This window comes from Pinus tabuliformis, chromosome 3_1 (genome assembly GCF_031772625.1).
Source record: "Pinus tabuliformis cultivar Carrire ecotype Pingquan chromosome 3_1, CPIR1, whole genome shotgun sequence".
Lineage (NCBI taxonomy): Eukaryota > Viridiplantae > Streptophyta > Pinopsida > Pinales > Pinaceae > Pinus > Pinus tabuliformis.
Genome location: NC_142301.1, coordinates 982,655,348 through 982,679,888, shown reverse-complemented (window position 1 = coordinate 982,679,888; position 24,541 = coordinate 982,655,348). Strand labels below are relative to the sequence as shown.

The 24,541-nt window shown below is 42.3% G+C and overlaps 1 protein-coding gene across 3 annotated transcripts in view; it reads left to right on the top strand.

The window, feature by feature from the left end:
* Nucleotides 1–24,324, top strand: part of LOC149191131 (uncharacterized) — a 29,529-nt gene extending 5,205 nt beyond the window's left edge. For all 3 annotated transcript variants that reach the window (XM_089413505.1, XM_089413506.1, XM_089413507.1), the window contains 2 exons: nucleotides 23,615–23,681; nucleotides 23,795–24,324. In XM_089413505.1, the coding sequence (XP_089269631.1) occupies nucleotides 23,615–23,681; nucleotides 23,795–24,063 (336 nt within the window). In that variant the 3' untranslated portion in view covers nucleotides 24,064–24,324. The remainder of the gene's footprint in view (nucleotides 1–23,614; nucleotides 23,682–23,794) is intronic.
* Nucleotides 24,325–24,541: the final 217 nt, after the last annotated feature.

Genomic DNA, 24,541 nt, shown 5'->3' with positions numbered 1-24,541 from the left:
ATTTGCCTTTACCTTTGCACACTTCCTCTTCGCTGTTGCGTCTTGTGTGATCTGCAGTTGTGTGTCTTCATTTGGCTCTCCTCTAAGTCATATATGTATGTGTTGAGGGGAATACTAAGGGGTGTGACCCTTCACGTTTCACCAATTGATGTGTTGCTTCACCTTCAAGCTGACTTGCTATACACCATTTCGTTGCTACAGGACTTCCTCCTCATGTGCCTTCTTGCATTAGCTCGTCCACTCAGTTGGTGGTGCACATTCATTGCCACACCCACACACCAATTAATCTTGTCTCAGTTGGGTGTGCATGCTCACTGCGACGCTTAACATGCCAACTTGCTCCATCTCGATTGGGCATGCTTGCTCACTGCAATGCCCACATGCCAACTTGTGTGCCCATTGTTGCACCTAACATGCCAACTTGTCTCGGTCTAGTCATGTGGTGCACGAGCGCTCGAGGCACTCGATTGGGATGTGGGCGCGCTTGCACACCGTGGGGCCTTACAGTATCCCACCAGTTTGACCCTCAACTAGAGGTCATAGTGGTAGTAGTTAGAATTGACCCCATGTCATGTGAGTACAATTTGGCCTAATTCAATTCCTATAGTCACAAAAAAAACATAACTGTCATGTCCCTTCTCAAACACATTTGTAACAGGGTGCTGCTACACAATTTTGCACAGTTTTGGCTAAGGAAGAGAATTTTCGACTTAGGGACTTAGGAGACAATTCGACTTTATTTGGTTGTTAGTGGAATGTGGGGGCCACCCACATGGGAGTTCGAATTGGCCCATTCAAATAGCTTGGAGGGAAAGTTGAAGAGGTGGATGGAGGGGCCCACATGAGGCTAGGGAGGCCCAAGGAGTTATAAGGAGGGAGCAACTCTCATTTTGGATTCATTCTTACACCTTGCAATCAAAATTACTTGACTGTTCACTCTGCTGTTTAGCTGAGTCAACCGGTTGTTTAGCCATGAATCTCTCAAGCGAGAGATTCAACCTCTACTTCGGGGGACCATCCGTGCTCGCCCTAGATAGGCAGTTCCATAAGTATTTCAGGAGTTCCGGGAGTGTGTTACAACACTACCATTTAGCCACAACAGGGAGTGCGTATTTTTGGCTAGTTGGAGAATATGCAAGGGGAGTTTGGAGCTATCAGTGATCAAGCATTTGTCGGGAGAGTTAGAGGATTGGGAGAGCAGCAAAGGGCCAACCTTTCTTGTGAGTTTGGAGCCAGTAGAGCCAACATCCCAGCAGTTCGATTTACAGTTACTTGGGCTTGCGTAGAGAGCCATCACTAGGCTCACGTGGGAGTTGGAGGAAGGAATTGTAGAGCTGGAGCTGGCCGGGAGAAGTAGGAGATCACTTGGAGGGCCATTTGAGGAGGATTGTTGGAGTTGGGAGAGCAGAGATTGACAGGATCAGTCACAGCAACAAAATTCGAAATTGGAGGAGGGCCAAGTTGTAAGAGTCAATTTTTGAAGGTTGGAACCAAGGGAAATCCTTTTTGGGTTTTTCTGGGTTTTGGGCAAGGATCACACTCCTAAATTTATATAATTTTCTGGGCAGATCTAAGGGGTCAAACAGGGGTCCCAACTCAGCCAGCAGCTAGAGGAGCTAAGGGGAATTTGGGCCAAATTTCCGAGGTCAACATTTGGCCAATTCTTTTATGGTTTTTTTCTGGGTTTAGGCCAAGGAGCAAGGAGCTGAAATCTCATAATTCTTTGAGCACGCGAAGCAGTGATTCCAACCCTTCGAAGTCAGCAGACAGAGCAGTTTTTTGGGGCAACGCAGTTCAGTTTGGTGCAGCAGTTGTAGCAGCCTTCAGTTCAACATTTTCTCACCTGGGTTTTGTCATGCTTGTCCATTGAGACAAGCCTAGGTGCACCATTCTATTTTACTATTGTATTTGCTCCTGAAGAAGTAATAAAATGGCTCAACAATTCTCTATTTCCAGTGTTTCCATGGGTGCTTAATGTATATTTCGTTTTTTTGATTGCTGGATTGTTTGCATGCTTTGTATATCACTTACATTCCTGTTTAGGAACATTACAATAACCCTAAATAGAATCACTGCAACATTTAAAGGTGATTTGATAATCACTTGTGCCTATAAGATACCAAAGCATTAATATCACTACATTCCAATGCTCTCTTCCTGGATTTGCCATGTACCTACTAAAAACACCCACTACATGTGAAATATCTGGTCTGGCACATATCATTGCATACCTCAAACTTCTTATTGCATTAGCATATGAGACATGAGGCATATAATCCTTTTCTTCCTCACTACTAGGACATAAATGTGAAGAAAGATTAAAATAGGAAGCTAAGGGGATATTTACAGGTTTCACATTATTTATTCCAAATTTCACAAGTATTTTCTCAACATATTTCTGTTGTGAAACCTTGAGCTTACCATTTTTCTCTTCTTTGTGTGTTTTTATGCCCAAGATTTGTTTTGTTACTCTTAGATCCCTCTTATCAAATGTATTAGCCATCTAAGCCTTCAACTAGTTGATCTCATCCATGCTTTTGCCTACAACAAAAGTATCGTCAACATGTAACACCAAGATAATGAATATACCGTTCAAACTTTTGAAGCAGACACAATGGTCATACTCACTTCTAGTATAATTCTGGCTCATCATGAAAGAATCAGACTTCTTGCACCATTGCTTGGGGGATTGCTTTAGACCATACAATGATTTCTTGAGCTTGCAAAAAAATTCTTTTTTGTTGATGTTGAACAAATCTTTTTCGCTGTTCCATGTATATCACTTCATCCAGATCTCCATGTAAAAATGTTGTTTTAACATCTAATTGTTGTAACTTTTAATCAAGCAAAGCAACTAGTGCAATATAATACAAACAGAAATAAACTTCACAACTAGTAAAAAGTCCTCATGGAAATCAATACCTTCCATTTGAGAAGACCTCGTTGTAATGTCCTCAACTCAAACTAGGGAAACTAACAATGAATCGACTGACCTTTCCTTGGCTTACCCAAGAGGAAAAGGACATAGAACCACATTGGGTTTGGGCTCATGCATGAGGATTAATGCGCATGGATAAGACTGAGCGTGACTGATAGTTATTTGGAGTGCATGCATGAGTGAACAAAAGACCATTGGGACACATGCACTAATTTAGGAATGAGTTGGCACTTTTCTTGGAGTTAACTATAGCATGTGCATGCATGGGGAGATAACAGAGTATGTGGTCCAATTAACTAGGTGCATGCCTTTTTTCTCTCCCACTTCACAATAGTTTGACATAAGAGTATTTCCACTAGACTAAGCACATGCTTCTTCTCTCCACTTCTACTTCAATTGAATTCAAGCATACTCCCTTAGTCATGCGCATGGCCATCTCATCTTAGTTCACCATCAGTTAACTGAAATGCATGGAAGTTGAAAGCACTGTCTCGCATGGATAATTCAGCGTCCATAATTGATAAAAGGAGAAGGTCGTTTTGATAGTTGGGTAAGATATACATTGTGAGTTTTCTATTCCACGTTGTTGTAACTTTGGGCTTAAGGTCTGGCAACCTTGAGTATATCTGGATTCAGAGAGACATATGGGCCCCCCTTAGTTAGAAGGGCATGTTTCGATGGAAGAGCTTAGATTTGTGAGACCCTAGCACATCATCTTCTCTAGGCTGCAATATTTCATCGGGCTTGGTGGTCGATTTAGAGATAAAATTCAGAGGACAATTTCAGATTTGTGTTTACTTTAGCAGTATCTCTATTTGGGGATATTACAATGGTATCAGAGTTGCAAGACTTAGTAGCCTATTTGGTTTAACTGCATGCGTAAAGAGGGTGGTCATAACTTGGAAAAACGGGAGGAAATAATGGCTGGAAATGATCAATCATTGCCTTCAAGTGAAAAGGAGGTAAAACAAATGTTCGCAAAAATGTTAAAACAACTACAAATGGATAATATTTATTTGAGTCATATGGCTCAAAACACAACAAATGGAAGAAATCTGGTGCATATGGAGGGAGTGGAAAGTAGTAAGGTTGAAGAAAACATTGAACATTCTTCGAACAAACCTTGAGGTTCAACACAATCTAGACTTTTCATGCCTACTTTTATACAAGAGGATGAACCTACACAACGTGAGTCTTGGAGGACACTAAAATATTAGCTAAGTATCAAGCTTTGGGGGCATATTTTCATTTAGCCATCTCCTTTAAGGACTACTTGGAGGTCACAAAGTGCACACAGCCAAAGCAAAAACAATGGAACCAAGGGAAGCAGAACTATGGGCTGCAGAAGAGGTTGGGCCGTCTATGCTTACAAAGTTTTAATGGATCATCCAAGTGTACAACTAAGGGCTGGATTCAAAAATTGGATACTATCTTGCCCTAAATCAGATGAAGGGGATTGAGGTTATCGAGTTTGCTACCCTTCACCTTGAGGGAGTTGCACATGAATGGTGGTATCATGGTTTAGTGACATGAGGACATGGTGCAATGGTCTCTTATGATAAGTTTTGCACTACATTGATAGAGAGGTTTGACTGCAAGGATTCAAAGGTACACTCTAGAGAGTTAGGTCAGTTGATACAGGTTGGGACACGATGTATATATTTCAGAGTTTCAACGGTTTTAGCCATGGTTTTTGATCTGATCGAGAAGAGATTGATTTCTTAGTTCATAGAAGGCTTGTCAGAACCTCTCTGGGGTTGGGTCGAAGCTTTTAATCTGCCAACCTTGTGGAATGCTATTAAGCATGTAGGGAATATGGAGTATGCACACCATAGGCTAGGTTTCCTAGCATGTTTCCGCATAGACCCTTATCACAAAGTTGGCCGTAGAGGGAGTACAAAAAGCTTGAGTATAATAGATCTGTGGTGAGATGTCTAGGCCAGTTGGTGGTGCACCTCATGATTCAAGGGATGAGTTGAGACGAAAAAGGCTTTGCTTTGACTGTCGTGAGCCTTGGACACCTAGACATAAGTGTAGAAGTGGAGGCAAGGCCCACTAGATTGAGGTCTTTGAGGAGCCTAGCTATGACGAGTCAGAAGAGACATAGGTTCTTGATGACCAACATGAGAAGATGGTTGGAGAGACAAGTATAAATGAGCACCTAGATGATTTGGAATAGATAGAAGGTGCATTTGCAACCCTCACTACCATTCCTTATTATAACTTCTTCACAATAAAGGGTGTTATATAAGGACAACGAGTTGTTATGTTGATTGATAATGGGGCTACCCACAATTTCATTGACTTGTCCTATGTGATGAAGCGAGGTTCACAAGTTGAGGAGCATGATGGTTTTTGAGTGCGAGCAATAAGTGGCCTGATGTTGCGTTGTGTTCATCATATTCCAGAGTTGAGTACAACTTTGGGTAATTACACTCTTATTGATGTTGAGAAATCTAGGGCATTCAAAGTTAACAATTTCTCTGCTTGCTAATTGCTTGTGATATACTTTTACTTCTTAGCTTATGATCTTTTCTTTGTTAGCTTATTAATGTGTTCTCTTCATCAAGACAATTACCAATATGCACAATAAAAGACAAGTGACACAATATGTAGGCTTCTCCAGCTAGGGCCAAAACCTCTCACCTCTTGAGGGGAAAACTCGATCAAAATTCTTCTTCTAGATCTTCAATTGATAAGTACCAAGACCATGACACAGACCCTTGACTCTAGTGTCCTCCCAAGAACCTTGCCACTAATCTTGATGCTCTGCCTCTTCCTTTCCTCGCCTTTCTTCTTGACCTTGAACTGCTTCATCCCTGCTCCTTCTAGAGAAACTCGGTCTCTTCCTTTCCTCGCCTTTCTTCTTGACCTTGAACTGCTTCATTCATTGCCTTTAATTCGCACTTTCTTCTGCACCCTTCTTTGCATTTCTCTTAGACCGAAATCAGATCGAATTGCTTGCCTTGAATGGAGGCCGAGTTATCCTATATATACACCTCCTCACTGGGTCTTTAGGCCGACTTGACAACTGGAGTTTAAGCCGACTTGTTCTAGTAGTTTCTCCATCGTTTGTAGGCCGACTTGAAGAGGTTAGGTGACAATTTCTTGTTGATTTGGGCTAGCATCGGATGTGCTCTAGCCATGAAAATTGGTGGAGAGGCTAAAGCACATGAGATCTCCAAGACCCAACAATGGTTTGGACAGATTGTACCCGGTTTGGGAGATATTAAAATAATTAATATTTTTAATTGAGTTCTTAAGTCTAAACTTAGGAAAAATAAAATATTAATGGGTATTAATATAAAACTGGGTTAGAAGGTTCCAAAAGTCATGATCAGCCAAATCTAATCTTAGCTGTTGATTAGAGATGTAATCTCGGCTGTTGAAAGACCAACAAGAAAAGTATAAGGGACTTGAGGGTTAGCTGGAGAACACACCAGAGTGATCAATGATTCATTTTGCTAGAGCGGGGTTGCTAAGAAAAGTTGAATAAGTGATCAACAACGAGGGGCAGTGAGTACGAGGCAGAGAGGCAGAGGCAATACTGAGAGACCAGCGCAGAAGCAGAGAGAGCGAGATCAACAGTCAGTCTAGGCTACGTAGAGCCTAGCAGAGACAACGCAGAGGCCAGAGGGACTGTGTCATCCACGCAGAGGCTGCTAGAGTGACACAGAGGGTCCTAGAGGTTGTGCAGTGCCTTAGAGGGCTGACGCAGAGGCTAGAAGGGCCAACGCCGAGCTTCAGTTGTGCTGGAGAGGGTTTCGTGGGACAAGTTTTCTGAATACCTGTTTCCGAATATAGAGGTATTGCTGTCGTGTATTTTTTTCTGTCGGGTGAGCCGGTTAGGCACCCAATTGTACTTATAAAGACTGCATAATAATATAACCCTCAGAATAGCTGCACCAGTTTTCTCGCATTGGGTTTTTCCGGGGACATTTGTCCAAAAATAACAGTGTCACTTGTGTGCTTGTTTTCTTTCAGTTGATGATCTGTAGATGTTGTGATTGTATTGTGTTTATTTCAGTATTTAATGTATTAAATAACTTGTTCGAATTTAAACAAGTAGAAGAAATAAACCAACAGAATACAGATTAATTTTCTAACGGATAGACTTAGAAAATTCAATAGTTCTTGGAGTACACATTACATAGATAATATTGACCTTTTACGAAGTGTAACGTGACTTCATTTACATGACAATGACTCTTACATTTTATGACTAGATGATAAATAAACCCTAAAGACTCTCAATGGGAGTCTTGACTCAAAAACAAAATCCCTTGTTCATGAAACCCATGAAGCAAGTCAATATAATAATTTTATTTTTCTTATTTACATCTCATTACATAATTACCTGTCATTATGAAGACTGAACCTAGTTACACATTTCAACAATTGATGACTTTTATGTGGTTGACATTGAGGATACCAATGTTGTGTTGGTTGTTCAATGGTTGCATTCTATAAGTCCACTTTTTACAAACTTTAAGACTATGCCATTGAGTTTCGCAATAGATGGTAGGAGGGTGGTATTAGGGGGCTTAACTCTAGATTCTCCTAGAGTCATTACAACTAAGAGAACGAAGAGAGTTTTTCGACATTCAAAGGTTGAGTGCGAAGTGCAGTGTTCCATTTTAGAAAGATCTAATGATATAGGACAACGTGGCTACCATGTGGACACACAAGGCTTGCTGGACAAACATAGTATGGTGTTTTCAGATATACCGTATGGCCTACCTCTAGATTGTGGTTTTGAACATGTTATTGAGCTTGTGGATATCGAGCCAATTGTTATGGACCTCTATTGTTATCCTAAACGATTCAAGGATGAGATCGATAAGATTATTTGGGAGTTGTTGGGTGTAGAACATATATAACCTAGCTCTAGTCCTTTCTCTTCTTCTGTTGTCTTGGTAAATAAGAACGATAGCACTATGGGGATGTGCATTGATTATCGTGCACTAAATAAGAAGACCATCAAGAGCAAGTACCCAATTCCATGTATTGATGAGCTACATGGAGCAGTCTATTTCTCCAAAATAGCTCTTCATTTAGGATATCACCAGATTTGAGTCTGAGAGTAGGATGTGCACGAAACAACTTTCAAGTGCCACTTTGGATATTTTAAGTATTTGGTGATGCCCTTGGGATTATCAAATACTCCAGCTGCTTTTCAGTCTTGCATGAACCATGTGTTCAACAAGCAATTGCAGAAATTTGTGCTAGTTTTCTTTGATGATATCTTAATATATAGCAAGTTGTGGGAAGAGCATCTTTGACACGTTGATGAAGTGTTATGCAAATTAGCAATTAGTTCCCTTTTTATAGACCTCTAAGTGAGTTTGGCATGACTAAGCTATTATATTTGGGATATGTCATTGGGGGAGGTGGTGTGAAGACACATCAGGAGAAGATTGAAGCTACACTTGACTGGCCGCCATTAAAGAATGTGTCACAATTGCGGGGCTTCATTGGTTTGTGCACATACTATAGATGGTTTGTGAAGGGATTTTCTTCATTAACCGCTCCTTTAACAGATTTGACCAAGAAGGATGATTTTGTTTGGATGGATGAGACTCAAGGAATTATGGATCATCTTAAGAAGGTAATGAGTACTTATCATGTTTTGGCTTTACCAGATTTCTCTAAACCTTTTGTGCTCGAGTGTGATGCATCAGGTATTGGTATTGGGGCTGTTTTGATGCAAGACAAGCATCCATTGCTTACTACAGCCAAAATTGAATGAAGTTGAAAGGATATTTTCCACATAAAATAAGGAGATGTTGGCCATCATGCACACACTTGAAAAGTTTTGTCAATATCTTGTGGGCAACAAGTTTATTGTGAGGACTGATCATAACAGCCTCAAGTATTTCATGGAGCAAAAAGGATTAAATGAGAGACAACAACGATGGGTAAGTAAGCTACAAGGGTATGACTTTGACATTGAATTCGTCAAGGGGAAGAATAATGTTGTTGCTGATGCATTATCTATAAATCCTTCGTTTTGCTCACTTTCAGAAATTTCAGCCTCTTGGAAAGATCACATACTAGCAGAATATGCAAAAAATCAGCATGCTTGTGATATTTTAGAAGGTAAAATTGATGATGGAAGATATAAAGTGATGAATGACATCATCTATTACAAGAATAGAATCTACCTAGTGCTCGAAAGTAAGTTTAAGCACAAAATTCTAATTGTTGTTCATAACAATCAACTTGTTGGTCACCCTGGTTATTTTAAGACATACAGGTCTGTTCATGAAAGGTTCTCATGGAAGGGTATGAAGGATGATGTTCTCAATCATGTGAGGGAATGCATAGAATGCCAACGAACAAGGTGGGAGCTTCCTTCCCTGCAGGGCTGACCACTTCCTCCCAACCAAAAGTGGGAACAAATATTGATGGATTTTATCATGGGGTTGCCTAAGGTAAATGGTAAGGATTGTTTTTTGTAATAGTCGACAAACTTACTAAATATCCTCATTTCATGCCAATGCCTTTTGAATCTAAACCTCCACAAGTTGCTAGACTATTTTTTGAACATGTATTTAGACTTCATGGTTTGCCTAAGAGGATTGTAAGTGACAGGGATCACATATTCATTAGCAATTTTTGGCAAGAATTAATGAAGTTGGCAGGAACAAAACTTGATCATAGCACTAGTTATCATCCTCAAATGAATGGTCAAACTGAAATTGTTAATAAATGGCTCTAGGGCTACTTGAGGAACTATGTATCGGGACAACAAAAAGCATGCTTAAAATGGTTACATTTGGCATAATTTTGTTACAACACTACATATCACATGAGCATCAGTATGACTCTTTTTGAAGCTTAGTATGGTTATGAAGCTTCTACATTTATGGATTTGGTCTTTTTTATTCTAGAGCTCCAAAAGCTCTTGAATGGGCTAAAGAGAACCAAGATATCCTCAATACACTCAAGAAGAATATTCAGATTGCACAGGAACAACAGAAGAAATATGCTGATCACCATCAAATCGAGAGGTATTTCAAGGTGGGAGACATGGTATTTTTGTGTCTTCAACCTTATAGACAATATTCATTGAAGATTAGTGGAGCGGAAAAGCTTAACCCCGATTTTGTGGGCCTTTCAAGGTGATCAAGAGTATTGGTGACATAGTGTACGAGTTGAAGTTGCCTTCTACAAGCAAGATTCACAATGTATTTAATCTATTATGCCTCAAAAAGGATCTTGGGCAGCATGTGACTCCTTCAATGGAATTACCTCCCATCTCCCATGGATGAAGAAGGTAAATTGATACTTATTTCAGATACCATTTTGCAGGTAAGGGAGAAACGATTGAGGAATAAAGTTATCTCTGAATATCTCATCAAATGGAAAAAATTGCCCTTGGAGGATGCAACATGGGAAGGGGACAAGTTTGTTAAGTGTCCTAATCTACAAATGTTCGATGAAAATATTCTTTGGGTGGAGAGGATTGTTATTTCCCCAACTCAAACTAGGAAAAGTAACAACAAATTGGCTGTCCTTTCCTAGGCTTACTTAAGAGAAAAAGGATGCAGAGCCACATTGGGTTTGGGCGCATTCATGAGGATTAATGCGCATGGATAAGAGTGAGTGTGACCAGGAGTTATTTGGAGCACATGCATGAGTGATATTAAAGAACACTAGGATGCATGCACCAATTTAGGAATGTGTTGGTACTTTTCATGGAGTTAACTATAGCACCTTCATGCATGAGGAGATAACTGAGTGTGTGGTCTAGTGAACTAGGTGCATGCCTTTTTCTCTCCAACTTCATAGCAATTTGACATAAGAGTATCTCCACTAGACTAAGCACATGCTTCTTCCTTCCACTTCTACTACAACTGAACTCATGATCCAGGTGGATATTGGTGGCCACCCACCAATTCCACTTGGACCCCCACCATTGTTTCTTTCAGTTTCCTTAATTGTAGCACAATTACTATTTTTAGCAATTTTTCGGGTCCTAAACTTCCGGAGCCATTTTGAGGCCCTAAACGATGTTTTTTTGGAAATCTACAGCCAACAATTTTTCAATAAAATCGTCTTTTCCATCGTAGTCCTCGAAGAGATCTTTCCAACGGGGTATCATGCACGTCAAATGGAGATAATATGACCAAGTCACGACCCCGGGAAGTTGGCTGTCCAACTAACCCCAACGGGGCCCATAAACTCTTGGTGTTACATCTCCTCGGGTTAGGGTTTTGGTTGTTTAGGGTTTGCTCTTATTGTTCAATAATAAAAAGGCCCTTGAGCCTCATTATAAGGCAGTTCAGAGGCATGTAGCTGCCACATCTCTTTTAAGTTACCATCGCCCGAGCTAGTTTATTTCCATTTCTGTTTGTAAGCATATTTTAGTATTTTAGTATTTTACATTAATGAAATGAAGTATTATTTCTGTTGCATCTTTGTATTTATGGTTATGTCTGTAATTTGTTGCGTTCCTATTTAAATTCGGATCAGTGGTATTAGAGCGATCTGCTCTTTCTCTATTTTTCTTTGCATGTCCTGAACAAGGTCGGGATATAAGGAGTTAGGGCTTGAATTGGTTGAACCTTTGCAAGACCAGCCTCGCAAATCTCGATGGCCTCCCATGGCGGATGAAAAGAAAGACGAGGGGGCAGGAGATCCTATCAAAATCTTGCTCGAAGAGGCCCTCGAGCGACAAAGGAATGCGATGATGGACAACTTTGCCCAGATCCTTCAGCGGCTACCTAGGGGCAACACATCTACTTCTAGCAGCTACTCTGGAAGCGCCACACCCTTTAAGGTATAAGTTAACTTTGACATTTCCATATTTGAGGGTCAGATAGATGCAGACGTTGGTCAGATAGATGCAGATGCTGTAGATAAATGGTTAAATCTGCGAGAAGGGGATTTTTCTGTTCATGATTTTTCCGGGCTGGAAAAGATTACTTTCACTTTTCTCAAAGCCGCCCCCCAAGTCAAGCACTGGTGGGAAACCTACTGCGAGCAGAAGGATGAAAGTACGACTTCATTGTTTTCAGCCGCACACACTTGGAATTCATTTCGGGATGCCATTAAGGAGCAGTACTGCCCTGTCATAAGCTATGAGGATAAATACATAAAGTGGACCATGCTGTGGCATGGAAAGGACCAAGACGTGCCGGAGTTTACCAATATTTTTCATAACCTTTGCACAAAGTTGGGTATCAAGGATTATAAGCAACATTTGGTACTCAAATACTGCGGCTGCCTACACAGGTACATCCAGGACGAGATGGAGTTCCTGGACATCTCCTCGCTCGGCACAGCGTATCGACACGCTGTCAAGATTGAGCAGAAGTTTAAACAGAAAAAGCAAGACTTTGGATCTGCGAATCCGAAGCAAGGGAAAGGTGCCTCCAAACCACAAAACAAAGGACAAAGCCAAGGCGGAGTGGCCTAGGACAACTCACCAAAGCCGCAAGCAAAGAACAACATCACGAAGCCGAAGAAGGACATGGAAAGTGGTGTTATTTCCATAAGAGCTTCACTCACAACACAAGTGAGTGTTGGGCCAAGCAGTCATTGGTGGCCGAGCTAAAGGCTTCAAAATCAGATGCATGTTCTGACTCCGAGTTAGAACAAGACAAGGGGAATGACAAGGGAAGTAGATTATCGATGCGGAGCCCAACACCACCGTTGCCACAACGAAGATCCAGAAGGAGGAACCCGAAGATCCAGAGGAGGAGCGTCTCTTCCACTTCCAGATGTGGGTGAAGGGTTCCTCGCTACAGTTCATTGTCGATAGTGGGAGCCAAAAGAACCTCATTTTGATAGAGGTTGTGAAGCGGCTAGGCTTACCGACCACCGCACATCCCCAACTATACACCATCGGGTGGCTTCACCAAGGACGGGATCTTCGCGTGAGCCAGCAGTGTTGCCTTCCATACAACATCAAGCTCTTCATGGATGAGGTATTATGTGACGTTGCTCCCTTTGATGTTTGCAATGTATTATAGGCCAACCATACTTGTGGAAGCGACATGCTGTGTATGAGTCAAGGCCTCGTGCTATTATTGTTACTTTGGGAAATAGGTTGTACAGGATACCGGAGGTAGCACCACCTACCGCCATCTCTTTGGTTACTACAAAACAATGTAGTAAGCTCATTTTCAAAACTGGGAAATTTGTTTTCCTGATGATACACCTTCAGGGAAAGAAGAAGACGGTGGCCATGACCTCCAGACAAGGCCCCTCTGCACGACAACAATAGATGGACAAGGTCGTGGAGGAGTACAAGGACATCTTCACCTCCCCCGCAGGGGTGCCTCTGCACTGTCAGGTCAAGCACTCCATCGATCTGACCCCAAGTGCGCCGTTGCCCAATGGACCAATCTATCGGCGCTCCGTTTTGGAGAACGACGAAATCAAGAGGCAGATTCAGGAGCTGCTACAGAAAGGTCACATCCGACTGAGTTCATCGCCTTGTGGGAGCTTAATCGTGTTGGTACAGAAGAAGGATGGGACTTGGAGACTCTGTATTGACTATCGGGTGCTGAACAAGATCATTGTCCAGAATAGGTACCCGATCCCACGGATTGATGACCTTCTAGACTGACTGGATGGGGCAAAATATTTCAGCAAGATCGACTTGAAGTCAGGATATCACCAGGTACCAATCGAACCCTCCAATGTGTGGAAGACTGCCTTCAAAGCCAAGGAGGGCCTTTTTGAATGGTTGGTTATGCCTTTCGGGTTGACGAATGCTCCTGCAACCTTCATGAGGCTGATGGATGACATCTTGCGGCCATTCATCAACTCATTTGTAGTGGTATACTTGGATGACATCTTGATCTTCAGCCAGAGTTGGGAAGAGCACCTCCACCACATCCGACAGGTTCTCCAAACATTGCGGCAACACAAGCTATGTGCCAATTTGGAGAAATGCACTTTTGGCATGACCCAAGTTCAGTATCTGGGATACATTATTGATGAACGGGGGGTGCATGTGGATCTAGCCAAGATCCAAGTCATTTGGGATTGGCCATCTCCAACCACTCTGACAGAGCTCCGCAACTTTCTGGATCTTGTCAATTTCTACAGCAGGTTTGTGTTGAGATTCTCTCATATCACTTGGCCCTTGAGTCAAGTCACCAAGGGAGGAGCAAAAGCAAAATTCTTTTAGTCTGAATCTCAACAGAAGACATTCACAGAGTTGAAACATCGCCTCTGCTCGGCACCAGTGCTCGCATTACTAGACTTGCAACAGCCATTTGAGATCGAGACAAATGCCTCTGACTATGCTATTGGGGCAGTCCTTACTCAACACGGGCATCCAGTGGCATATCATAGTGAGACACTTTTAGACACAGTCTGGAAGTATTCCACTTATGACAAAGAGATGTATTCCATTGTGTAGGCTTGCTGACAATGGAAGCATTACATTTTGGGGAAGGAAACGGTCATCCACACAGACCACCGACCCCTGCAGTTCATACAGACGCAATGGAAGTTGCAGAATGATCGCCATCAGAAGTGGTCCACATACCTGCAACAGTTCCATTTGAATATCAAGTATAAGAAGGGCAGCACCAATAATGTTATAGATTGCCTCAGTCGACCACTGATCATGGCGTTAACACCATGCTTAACTCTTGTGGGCACGAGACTTCTGATTGGCCACTTCTCTACAAAAGCGACCCAGAATTCAGCCACACATACTAGACGCTCCTGGAGGATCAGCATGTTCCAGATTTTCACCTCTAGGATGCCCTGTTATGCCACCTGGGTCACCTTTGTGTTCCTTCAAGCGAGCGTGCCAAGATGATTTGGGAAGCGCACTACAATCGGGCTACTGGGCATTTCGGGGTCGAGAAAACAGTGGCAGTACTGCAGAAGTATTTCTATTGGCCGAATCTTTGACAGGATGTCGGGAAGTACATCAGATCCTGCACTGCTTGCGCCATTGCCAAACTGACCATCAAGAAGCAAGGCCTCTATACTCCACTACCTACCCCTAGTCGACCTTGGGAATCCATCTCCATGGATTACATGTCAGGCCTTCCTTCTACTAAGCATGGAAATGACTGTGTTTTTGTGGTCGTCGACAGATTCTCGAAGATGGCCATTATGGCGGCCTGCAAGAAGAATATCACAGTAGAAGCCACTGCTAAACTCTTCTTTGAACGAGTGTGGGTACACTTTGGGATCCCACAGTCTATCATCTCAGATCGGGACAACAGGTTTCTCAGTACATTTTGGTGCCAACTCTAGTCGATGTTGAACACCAAACTCACTAAGTCCACAACTTTCCATCCCCAAACTGATGGCCAGACCGAGGTCGTCAATAGGATGATCGTACACATTCTGCGTATGTACAACTCAAAGCATCCACGCACATGGGATGAGAGTCTCCCCTATATTCAGCACAGCTATAACTGGGCTCTCCACAGCTCGACTGGCCACAACCCTTTTCAGGTGGGCTTGGGATTCCAGCCACTATGTCCCCTTGATGTGGCCATGCCATTTGCAGCTACTCAGGCAGATTCGACTCATGTCCAGTTCAAAACCGATAAGGCTATGGGAGACAATACATTTGAGCTCAACGTTGCCCCATTCCTTGGCCGGCACCTAGTATTCAATGTGGACCGCCTTCGGCCATACTTTCCACCATTATTAGACACATTCGACATTGCAGAACAACTCACACCAACAGAGTTAAATCCAGATCGCATGGAACACGCTGCAACTAATTGGATCATGGACACGCAGATCAAGCACACTCGCCAGCAGAAGATCCAACTGTATCGAGTTGTCAAAGCAGGCCAACTCCTTCACCAGGGCAAGTGGCTCGCCAGGGACTAAGTTCAGCAGAAGTTTCCTCATCTCATGGAGGAACTCAACGCAATGGGGACCATTGCTTCCCAAGGGGGGAGGAATGATCTAGGTGGATATTGGTGGCCACCCACCAATTCCACTTGGACCCCCACCATTGTTTCTTTCAGTTTTTTCAGTTTCCTTAATTGTAGCACAATTTACTATTTTTAGCAGTTTTTTCGGGTCCTAAACTTCCCAAGCCATTTTGAGGCCCTAAACGATGTTTTGTTGGAAATCTACCGCCAACGACTTTTTGATAAATAGTCTTTTCCGTCATAGTCCTCGGAGAGATCTTTCCAGTGGGGTATCATGCGCGTCAAACGGAGATAATATGACCAAGTCACGACCTCGGGAAGTTGGCTGTCCAACTAACCCCAACGGGGCCCATAAACTCTTGGTGTTACATCTCCTTGGGTTAGCGTTTTGGTTGTTTAGGGTTTGCTCTTATTGTTTAATAATAAAAAGGCCTTTGAGCCTCATTGTAAGGCAATTTAGATCTTCTTAGAGATAAGCTGCCATCGCCCGAGCTAGTTTATTTCCACTTCTGTTTGTAAGAATATTTCAGTATTTTACATTAATGAAATGAAGTATTATTTCTGCTGCATATCTGTATTTATGGTTGTCTGTAATTTGTTGCGTTCCTGTTTAAATCCGGATCAACTCAAGCATACTCCCTTAGCCATGTGCATGGCCATCTCATCCTAGTTCACCATTAGTTAACTGAAATGCATGGAAGTTGAAAGCAGAATCTTGCATGGATAATTTGACTTCCATAATTGATAAAAGGAGAAGGTTGCTTTGATAGTTAGGTAAGATATACATTGTGAGATTTCTATTCTACTATGTTAAACTTTGGGCTTAAGGTCTAACAACTTGAGTATCCCTAGTTTTAGAGAGACATATGAGCTCACCCTAGTTAGAAGGGTGTGGTTTGGTGGAAAAGCTTCAATTTGTGAGACCCTAGCACTTGGAGGTCGATTTAGAGATAAAATTCGGAGGATAGTTTTAGATTTGTGTTTATTTCATCAATATCTCTATTTGGGGATACCTCTTTGTGATCAATTTGGGTTTATACCTTTAAACATTACCATCAATTCCTTTCTTTAATTTGTAAACCCACTTACACTCCACAACTTTTATCTCTTTAGGAAGTTCTACCAGGTCCCATTTTTTTTTCTCTAAGGCATCCATCTCTTATTTCATTTCCATCTTCCATTTAGCATTATTGATATCATCTATCGCTTCCTAATAACAAGAAGTTTCCCTGTTGTCAGTAACCAAAGCAATAGATGAAACAAAATCGGTACCATGTATATCTTCTTGGTGTTAGTTTTGGAATTTCCAAAGTTGTCTAAATATCTTTAGCCTCCACATATTCTTTATCCTTAGAAGTTTCTTCCTGTTTCTGAGTTTCTGTAGGTGGTTGAGTCTCCAACTGAATTTGTTAATTAAGTGGCATTTGTTCTTGTTTCAAATCAACTTTTACAATATTTGGTTTAATGAGGGGGTTCATCAAATAGTACATTTATGCTAATGATGATTTTGTGGGCGATAGGATCCCACAATCTATATCCCTTAGCTACATCATTGTAACCAATAAGGACATATTTCTTTCATTTGGGGTCTAAATTAGAACACTGATTTTTATGAGCAAGAGCATAAGTTTCACCACCAAATTTTTTTAAATTTGAATAATCAGAAGGATGATCTGTCCATACCTCTTAGGAGTTTCATAGTCTATTGCAATTGGTGGTGATTGATTTATAGGATAACAAATAGTAGTGACTGCTTCTACCCACACTCTTGTTGCAAATTGCCATTGTTGAGCATGATCCTTGCTCTTTCTAGAAGAGTCCTATTCATGCGTTCTACCATGCCATTTTTCCGGGGAGTATATACAGTGGTTTGTGCCTTTTGATCCTAGCGTCTTTGAAATAAATTCTGAATTCTAAAGACGCAAACTTGCCTCCATTATTGGTTCTTAAATATTTGAATGTTTTGAGACTTTTCTTTTATTGCATGACTCTAAATTCTTTAAATGTATTAAACACATCAACGTTTCTTTTCAAGACATAGACCCACACTTTTCTAGAGAAATCATCTATGAATGTTACAAAATGTGACGATCCTTCGAAAGACACTATAGGGGATGGCCCCCAAACCTCTGAATGGATATAATCTGTTGGAATTTCTAAGTCTAACTGTTAGAAACCCTTCATGCACTTTTTTGATTTATTTCTGCCTACTTGTTCTGATTAAATAACAAGTTATTTACCATGTAAATATTGAAAATAAATACAAGTACATGCTCAACACATTACAGATCATCAACTAAAGGAAACAAAACAAGCACACAAGTGACACCGTTGTTTTTGGACCAATGTCCCCGGAAAAACCCAATGCGGGAAAACCGGTGCAACTATTTGAGGGTTTTAATTATTAAGCAGTTTCAGAATACAATCTGGGTGCCAAAACCGACTCACCCAACAGAGAATAATCTCGGCAGTAGTACCTCTCAGTCGGAGATAGATGTTCCGGTTGAAACCTCGGATAAACACTCCGACAACTCCCAGCTCCAATCTGCCCCACGAAAACCCCAGTGTCAGCCTCTAGGGACTGCGTTAGCCCTTTCTGGCCCAGCGTCACCCTAGCTCGCCGTGCGTCAGCCTCTGGAGGCACTGTGTCAGCCCTTAGAGCCTCCATGTCACCCACGTTGGCTCTCTGAGGCACTGCGCAGCTCTTGGCTGCCTTTGCGTGAACCTCTGGTTGGCTCTGCGTCCCTCTCTCCTGGCTTCTGCGCTGATCCTCCTGGTGCTGTCTCTGCTTCTGTATTCATTGCTGCTCAGTTGCAACTCTGATCACTCTTTTGACTTCCTCATCAAACCCTGCCCCAGAAAATCGAAATCTTGGTCAACTCGGTGTGTTCTCCAAGTGACCCTCAAGCCTCCTCTTATACTTTTCTTGTTGATAATTCAACGGCCGAGATTAAGTCCCTAATCAATGACTAAGATTAACTCTGGCTTGATCCATGACTTTTGGACCCTTCTAACACAATTTTATATTAATTCACATTAATATTTTATTTTCCTTAAGTTTATACTTAGGGAATCCATTAAAAATATTAATTTTTTTAATATCTCCCAAACTATTTAGAATCTGCCCAAATAATTTCTGGGTATTGGAGATCTCATGTGCTTTAGCCTCTCCACCAATTTTCATGGCTAGAGCACATCTGATGCTACCCCAAATCAACACTCCCTCTTAGCGAGGACTGTGCTCTAGTAATTCTCCTCACTGAGCATCATCTTGATCATCCGACATCGGCCTCTGTGCTGATGTTAGGCCTGCTGCCCAACATTCTCTGCACTGCTACATCATGTACTGCTACCCATGGCCCTACCATTGCCACTGCTGCATCTGTACGACAACTCCCTCTGCATCCGTGCTGTTTCCCATGGCCCTGCCACTGCCATTGCTGCATTTGCACTGCATCTCCTCTCATCATGCTGCATCATGCTGCCCATAGCACTGCCACTGCTAACTGTTGCACTGCAACTCAGTTACTGAGAAGTAAGTAACTGATCCTCCCAATTCTGACATCTCTGTCATGCTAGAAACACTCCCGATGCTGAAGCTCCCTCTGTCGCTGACAAGTGCTCCCTCTACTGACCTCTGCGCTGCTGCAACAACTCCATGCATCTCGCACTGCTGCCTCACGCTGTCCCAGGACTCCTGCACTGTAGCACTCTCTGTTGCTCCATCTGCATCTATCTCTACTGACATCCGCCAGTCCTGCTACTCCTCTTCGGGGCTCCCATAGCCAGGTATAATCCAAGAGGTTGGGTACCTCAAGGATCCTGCCCCTCATCATCTGTAGTCCGTCTGACTATAGCTCGATGTCTCCCCACTTCCGCTCAAGTGGCGTGTGAGCACTCATGGCACAATCATCATCTGTCTTCACTTCCTTCTCCACCCTTGCTGGTGCAACCTTGGTCTCAGAAGCCTCTCCCTTGCTCTTCTTCCTCAGACACTAGCTCACATAGTGACCCAGTTCCCCATAGTGGAAGCATTTGACCTTGGAGAGGTCCTTCTTCTTTCGTTTCTCCTACTTTCCCTCAAATGCTAGGGCAACGTCCTCCTCTTCCTCCTCCTCGATTCTGATCCCCTTGCAGCTGCTTCCTGCCTTGCTTAGCCTTCTGATCTCTTCTTGGCGAAGAGCCGCCCACATTTCCTCCCAATTTGGAAGGGTCGCCCTGTCTAGTATGCTTTGGACAAACACCTCTCAGTCTTCAGAGACTGCATTTAGGGCTGTTCTCACCATCAATTCTTGATCCGGCATGGCCCCTATGGAAGTCAGCTCATCCGGATCTCCTTTAATCAATCGAGGAAGGTGTCGATCTGTTCTCCCTTCTTCATCTGGTATGACCGCAGCTGATTTTCTAGTAGCATCCTTCTTTGCACAGAAGTATGCTGGTATAATTTCTTTAGGGCCTCCCACATCTCATTTGCTGTGTACTTTTCGGCAATATGTGGTACTACATGGTCCTTGACCCCGTCAAGGATGATGCTCTTGGCCCTCGCTGTTGCCTCCTCGTACTTGCTGTTCTCAGCTGGGTCAACTGGGATCGCTATCGTCTTCAAGGCGAAGTGCTTGACACGATTCTTGTCTAGAACAGACAAGATTCTAGCCTTCCAAACTTCGAAGTTTGAGGCTCTGTCCAGTCTGTCCTGGTCTCTTACCCCTTTCACTGCCATCTTGCTGCTCCTCTACATCCCTCCTGGAAGTTCTTGGTGTGACTCCCTTTGAGCTTCAATTTCCTTCCTGGAAACCCTTCTGCCAATGTCGAGATGCCCCCACTCTAATCGTTAGTGTAGCTGCACCACTGATCTGGATTTCTTGGCTAGAAATCCTCGGCAACAACTCCCTCCTCCTTGGTCTTGCCCTGTTAGGTACTATTTTGACTACAATACCCCACCATTTTCACTCTGCAACTTACCCACAACCTCCTAAGCCCCAACAAAATGAAGGTTAGAGCTTCTAGGCTCTGTGTAATCTCGGCACTAGCAAAATACGCACCTCCTGGCCAAGGGCGTCAATCCTTCTTGACTGAGAGAGATGACCGGGCACTGCGTAGTTCGAGTCTGCTCCCCTTTGCCACTGCGCTGATCCTCTTCCCATCTCAAACTTGATGACGTAGGCACTGCGTAATCCCTTCCTTGCTGCTACTTTGCTAGGAACAATTTCTGTCACTCGAGACCACTGTTTTTTGCTGTTGCTCTGCTCGGCTGATGTCCTCAGTTCTCTTGTGATCTGCAACTACCCTTTGATACCATGTTGGAATTTCTAGGTCTAACTGTTAGAAACCCTTTATGTACTTTTCTGATTTATTTTTGCCTACTTGTTCTGATTAAATAACAAGTTATACCATGTTGGAATTTCTAAGTAACTATTAGAAACCCTTTATGCACTTTTCTGATTTATTTCTGCCTACTTGTTCTAATTAAATAACAAGTTATTTAATAAATAACAAGTTATTTAACATGTAAATACTGAAAATAAATACAAGTACATGCTCAACACATTACAGATCATCAAATGAAGGAAACAAAACAAGCACACAAGTGACACCGTTGTTTTTGGACCAATGTCCCCGGAAAAACCCAATGCGGGAAAACCAGTGCAGCTATCTGAGGGTTTTAATTATTAAGCAGTTTCAGAATACAATTTAGGTGCCAAAACTGGCTCACCCAATAGAGAATAATCTTGGCAGTAGTACCTCTCAGTCGGAGACAGATGTTCTGGCTAAAACCCTGGATAAACACTCCGACAGCTCCCAGCTCCAATCTGCCCCACAAAAACCCCAGCGTCAGCCTTTAGGGACTGCGTCAGCCCTTTCTGGCCCAACGTCTGCCCAACGTCACCTTAGCTCGCCCTGCGTCAGCCTCTGGAGGCACTATGTCAGCCCTTAGAGCCTCTGCATCACCCACGCTGGCTCTCTGAGGCACTACGCAGCTCCTGGCTGCCTCTGCGTGAGCCCTGGTTGGCTCTGCATGAACCTTTGGCTGGCTCTGCATCCCTCTCTCCCGGCTTTTGCGTTAATCCTCCTGGTACTATCTCTGCTTCTGTATTCACTGCCCCTCAGCTGCAACTCTAATCACTCTTTCAACTTCCTCAGCAAACCCTGCCCCAAAAAATCGAAATCTTGATCAACTTGGTGTGTTCTCCAAGTGACCCTCAAGCCTTCTCTTATACTTTTCTCGTTGACAATTCAACAGCCGAGATTAAGTCCCTAATCAACGGCTAAGATTAACTCAGGCTTGATCCATGACTTTTGGACCCTTCTAACACAGTTTTATATTAATTCACATTAATATTTTATTTTCCCTAAGTTTACACTTAGGGACTCCATTAAAAATATTAATTATTTTAATATCTCCCAAACTGTTTAGAATCTGCCCAAACTATTTCTGGGTATTGGTCATGTGCTTTATCCTCTCCACCAATTTTCATGGTTAGAGCACATCCGATGCTACCCCAAATCAACATAATCAAGAATACCTTTACTAATATGACTGTCTGCTTTGAACTTCTGTCTACAATGCTTTCCAAATATACAATGTTTGTAGAAATTCAAATTCAAAGATTTTAAATTTGGAATTAATTTGTGGTTTATCAGTACTTTCAGCCCTTTCTTGCTTATATGACCTAGTCGCTAATGTCACAAATGAGTGGATTCATTTGGTTTCTTAGATACCACTGCTGCTTCATTGATTTGAGTGCCTCCTTCCAAATTGTAAGGGTTTCCAGTGTTTTTAGTCCCCATAATGGTATCATCAATGTGCCCTTGGACATCTTCAGAGCTCCACCTTTGCAATGACAACAACGGTCCTCTGCAACAACGGCTAAGGTTACAAAATCCGAGACTACCGCTCCATAGGCACTGTGCCTTCAGAAAAAATTTCTCTCCGCGATCGAATAACCTGGCTACAGTTCTGCGGCTCCTCAGCATCACAGGACTGAAAACAATGATTAAATCCACTTGATTTGCCGCTCCTTTTCTATGTCACCAGCTACAAATAAATCAGCTTGACCTGTTGCTCCTCTTCTGTGTCAGAAGGCACGAACAAATCTGCTTGACCTGCCACTCCTCTTCTGTGTCACTGGGCACGAACAAACCCGCTTGACCTGCTGCTCCTCTTTTGCGTCACTGGGCAAAACAGACCTCTGTATAGATTTGGAGATTAGTGAGCAGGTGGGTCACGACTTCACATCCAGAACTCGCCCTTTGCTTGTGTCCTTGGCTTTGATACCACTTGTAGGTATTTGCAGCCTATATAAAATATTAACAGCAGAGAAATAATGATACAAATGATGAATAACCCATACAACATGAATTTTACATTGTAAAACCTTGACATTGTGTCAAGCAAACATCGAATGGGCAAGGCAAGATATTTTATTTATCAAAAAGAAAATGACGCACATTGCATACATGATACAACCCACTCCACCCATCTCTCAGGCTGCCTTGATATATCTATCTTGGCACAATTACATTCATAGTACAAACTACTATCAATTTCGGAAACTAACACTGCTATTCAAACTACCAAAAAAACTACTTGAAGTAAATTTTTTGGTTTTTACTATTTCCTTCAAATTTGTTGTATAGAACAGTTAGATCAAATGAAGAACATTTGTTAAAATTTGGGGCAGGGCTTCATTGATTAACTGTATTGGACTGTACTTGATACGATATCCAGATATTTTGACTATAACAAAAAAGTGGACTGTACTTGATCCCATATACAGATATTTTGACACTCACTTTTGTGCAGGTCTATGATGTGTCAGATTATATTCACGAGCATCCTGGTGGATATGACATTCTTCTGAATGCTTCAGGTGAGAAAGCTGCGTTTTCATGCAAGCAGGTGACGTAGGGAATGTATCAGTCTGAAATCAGGATGTTAAGAGAGAGTCTGATGGGATATATGCCCCATATACTGGATATCCAGGAGGAGATGCTACAGAGAAATTTGAGAAGGTTGGTCACAGTGACAATGCCAGAGCTCTTTTGAAGCCATACTGCATTGGGGTTACAAAACAAATTCCTGAGAATGAGAAAGAGGATGATATACAGGATGAGGAGATCAGCTCACGCAGTTTTGAAAGGATTGTGATATACCTTGTGCTCTTATTTCTCATGTCCATTGTTGTAAACTTTAGATGGATCCCCGGTGCCATACTGTTGATATTTGCAGCTCTTGCCAATGAATACTTCTAATTCTTATGGCAATATCAGCAAATTATTGCTAGACTCATATGAATACAGCAGGGTATTTCAAGACAATTGCGTAACTGTAGTGTCATGATATTTACTCAATTCATTGCCTCGTTCTGTTTCTTTTTCTTAGGCTATAAATGTTGGCATTTATACAATTCAACAATAACAAACACATATACTTTCCACCCTAAAGGAAGTTTCTGCAATATCTGACACTGATCTCAGGACTTGGAGCAATTTTATCATCATAGTTATATTTTACACGTTTTCACCCTGGAAAGTATTGTTCTTTTGGTCCTTGGACACAATATATGACCACAAAAAATTGGCCAATGGTAGTGGACAGTCGAAACTTCATCTTACCATCATAGTTATATTTTACACGTTTTGACCCTGGAAAGTAATGTTCTTTTCGTCCTTGGAGACATATATGACCACAAAATATTGGCCAATGGTGGTGGGGAGTCGAAACTTTTTT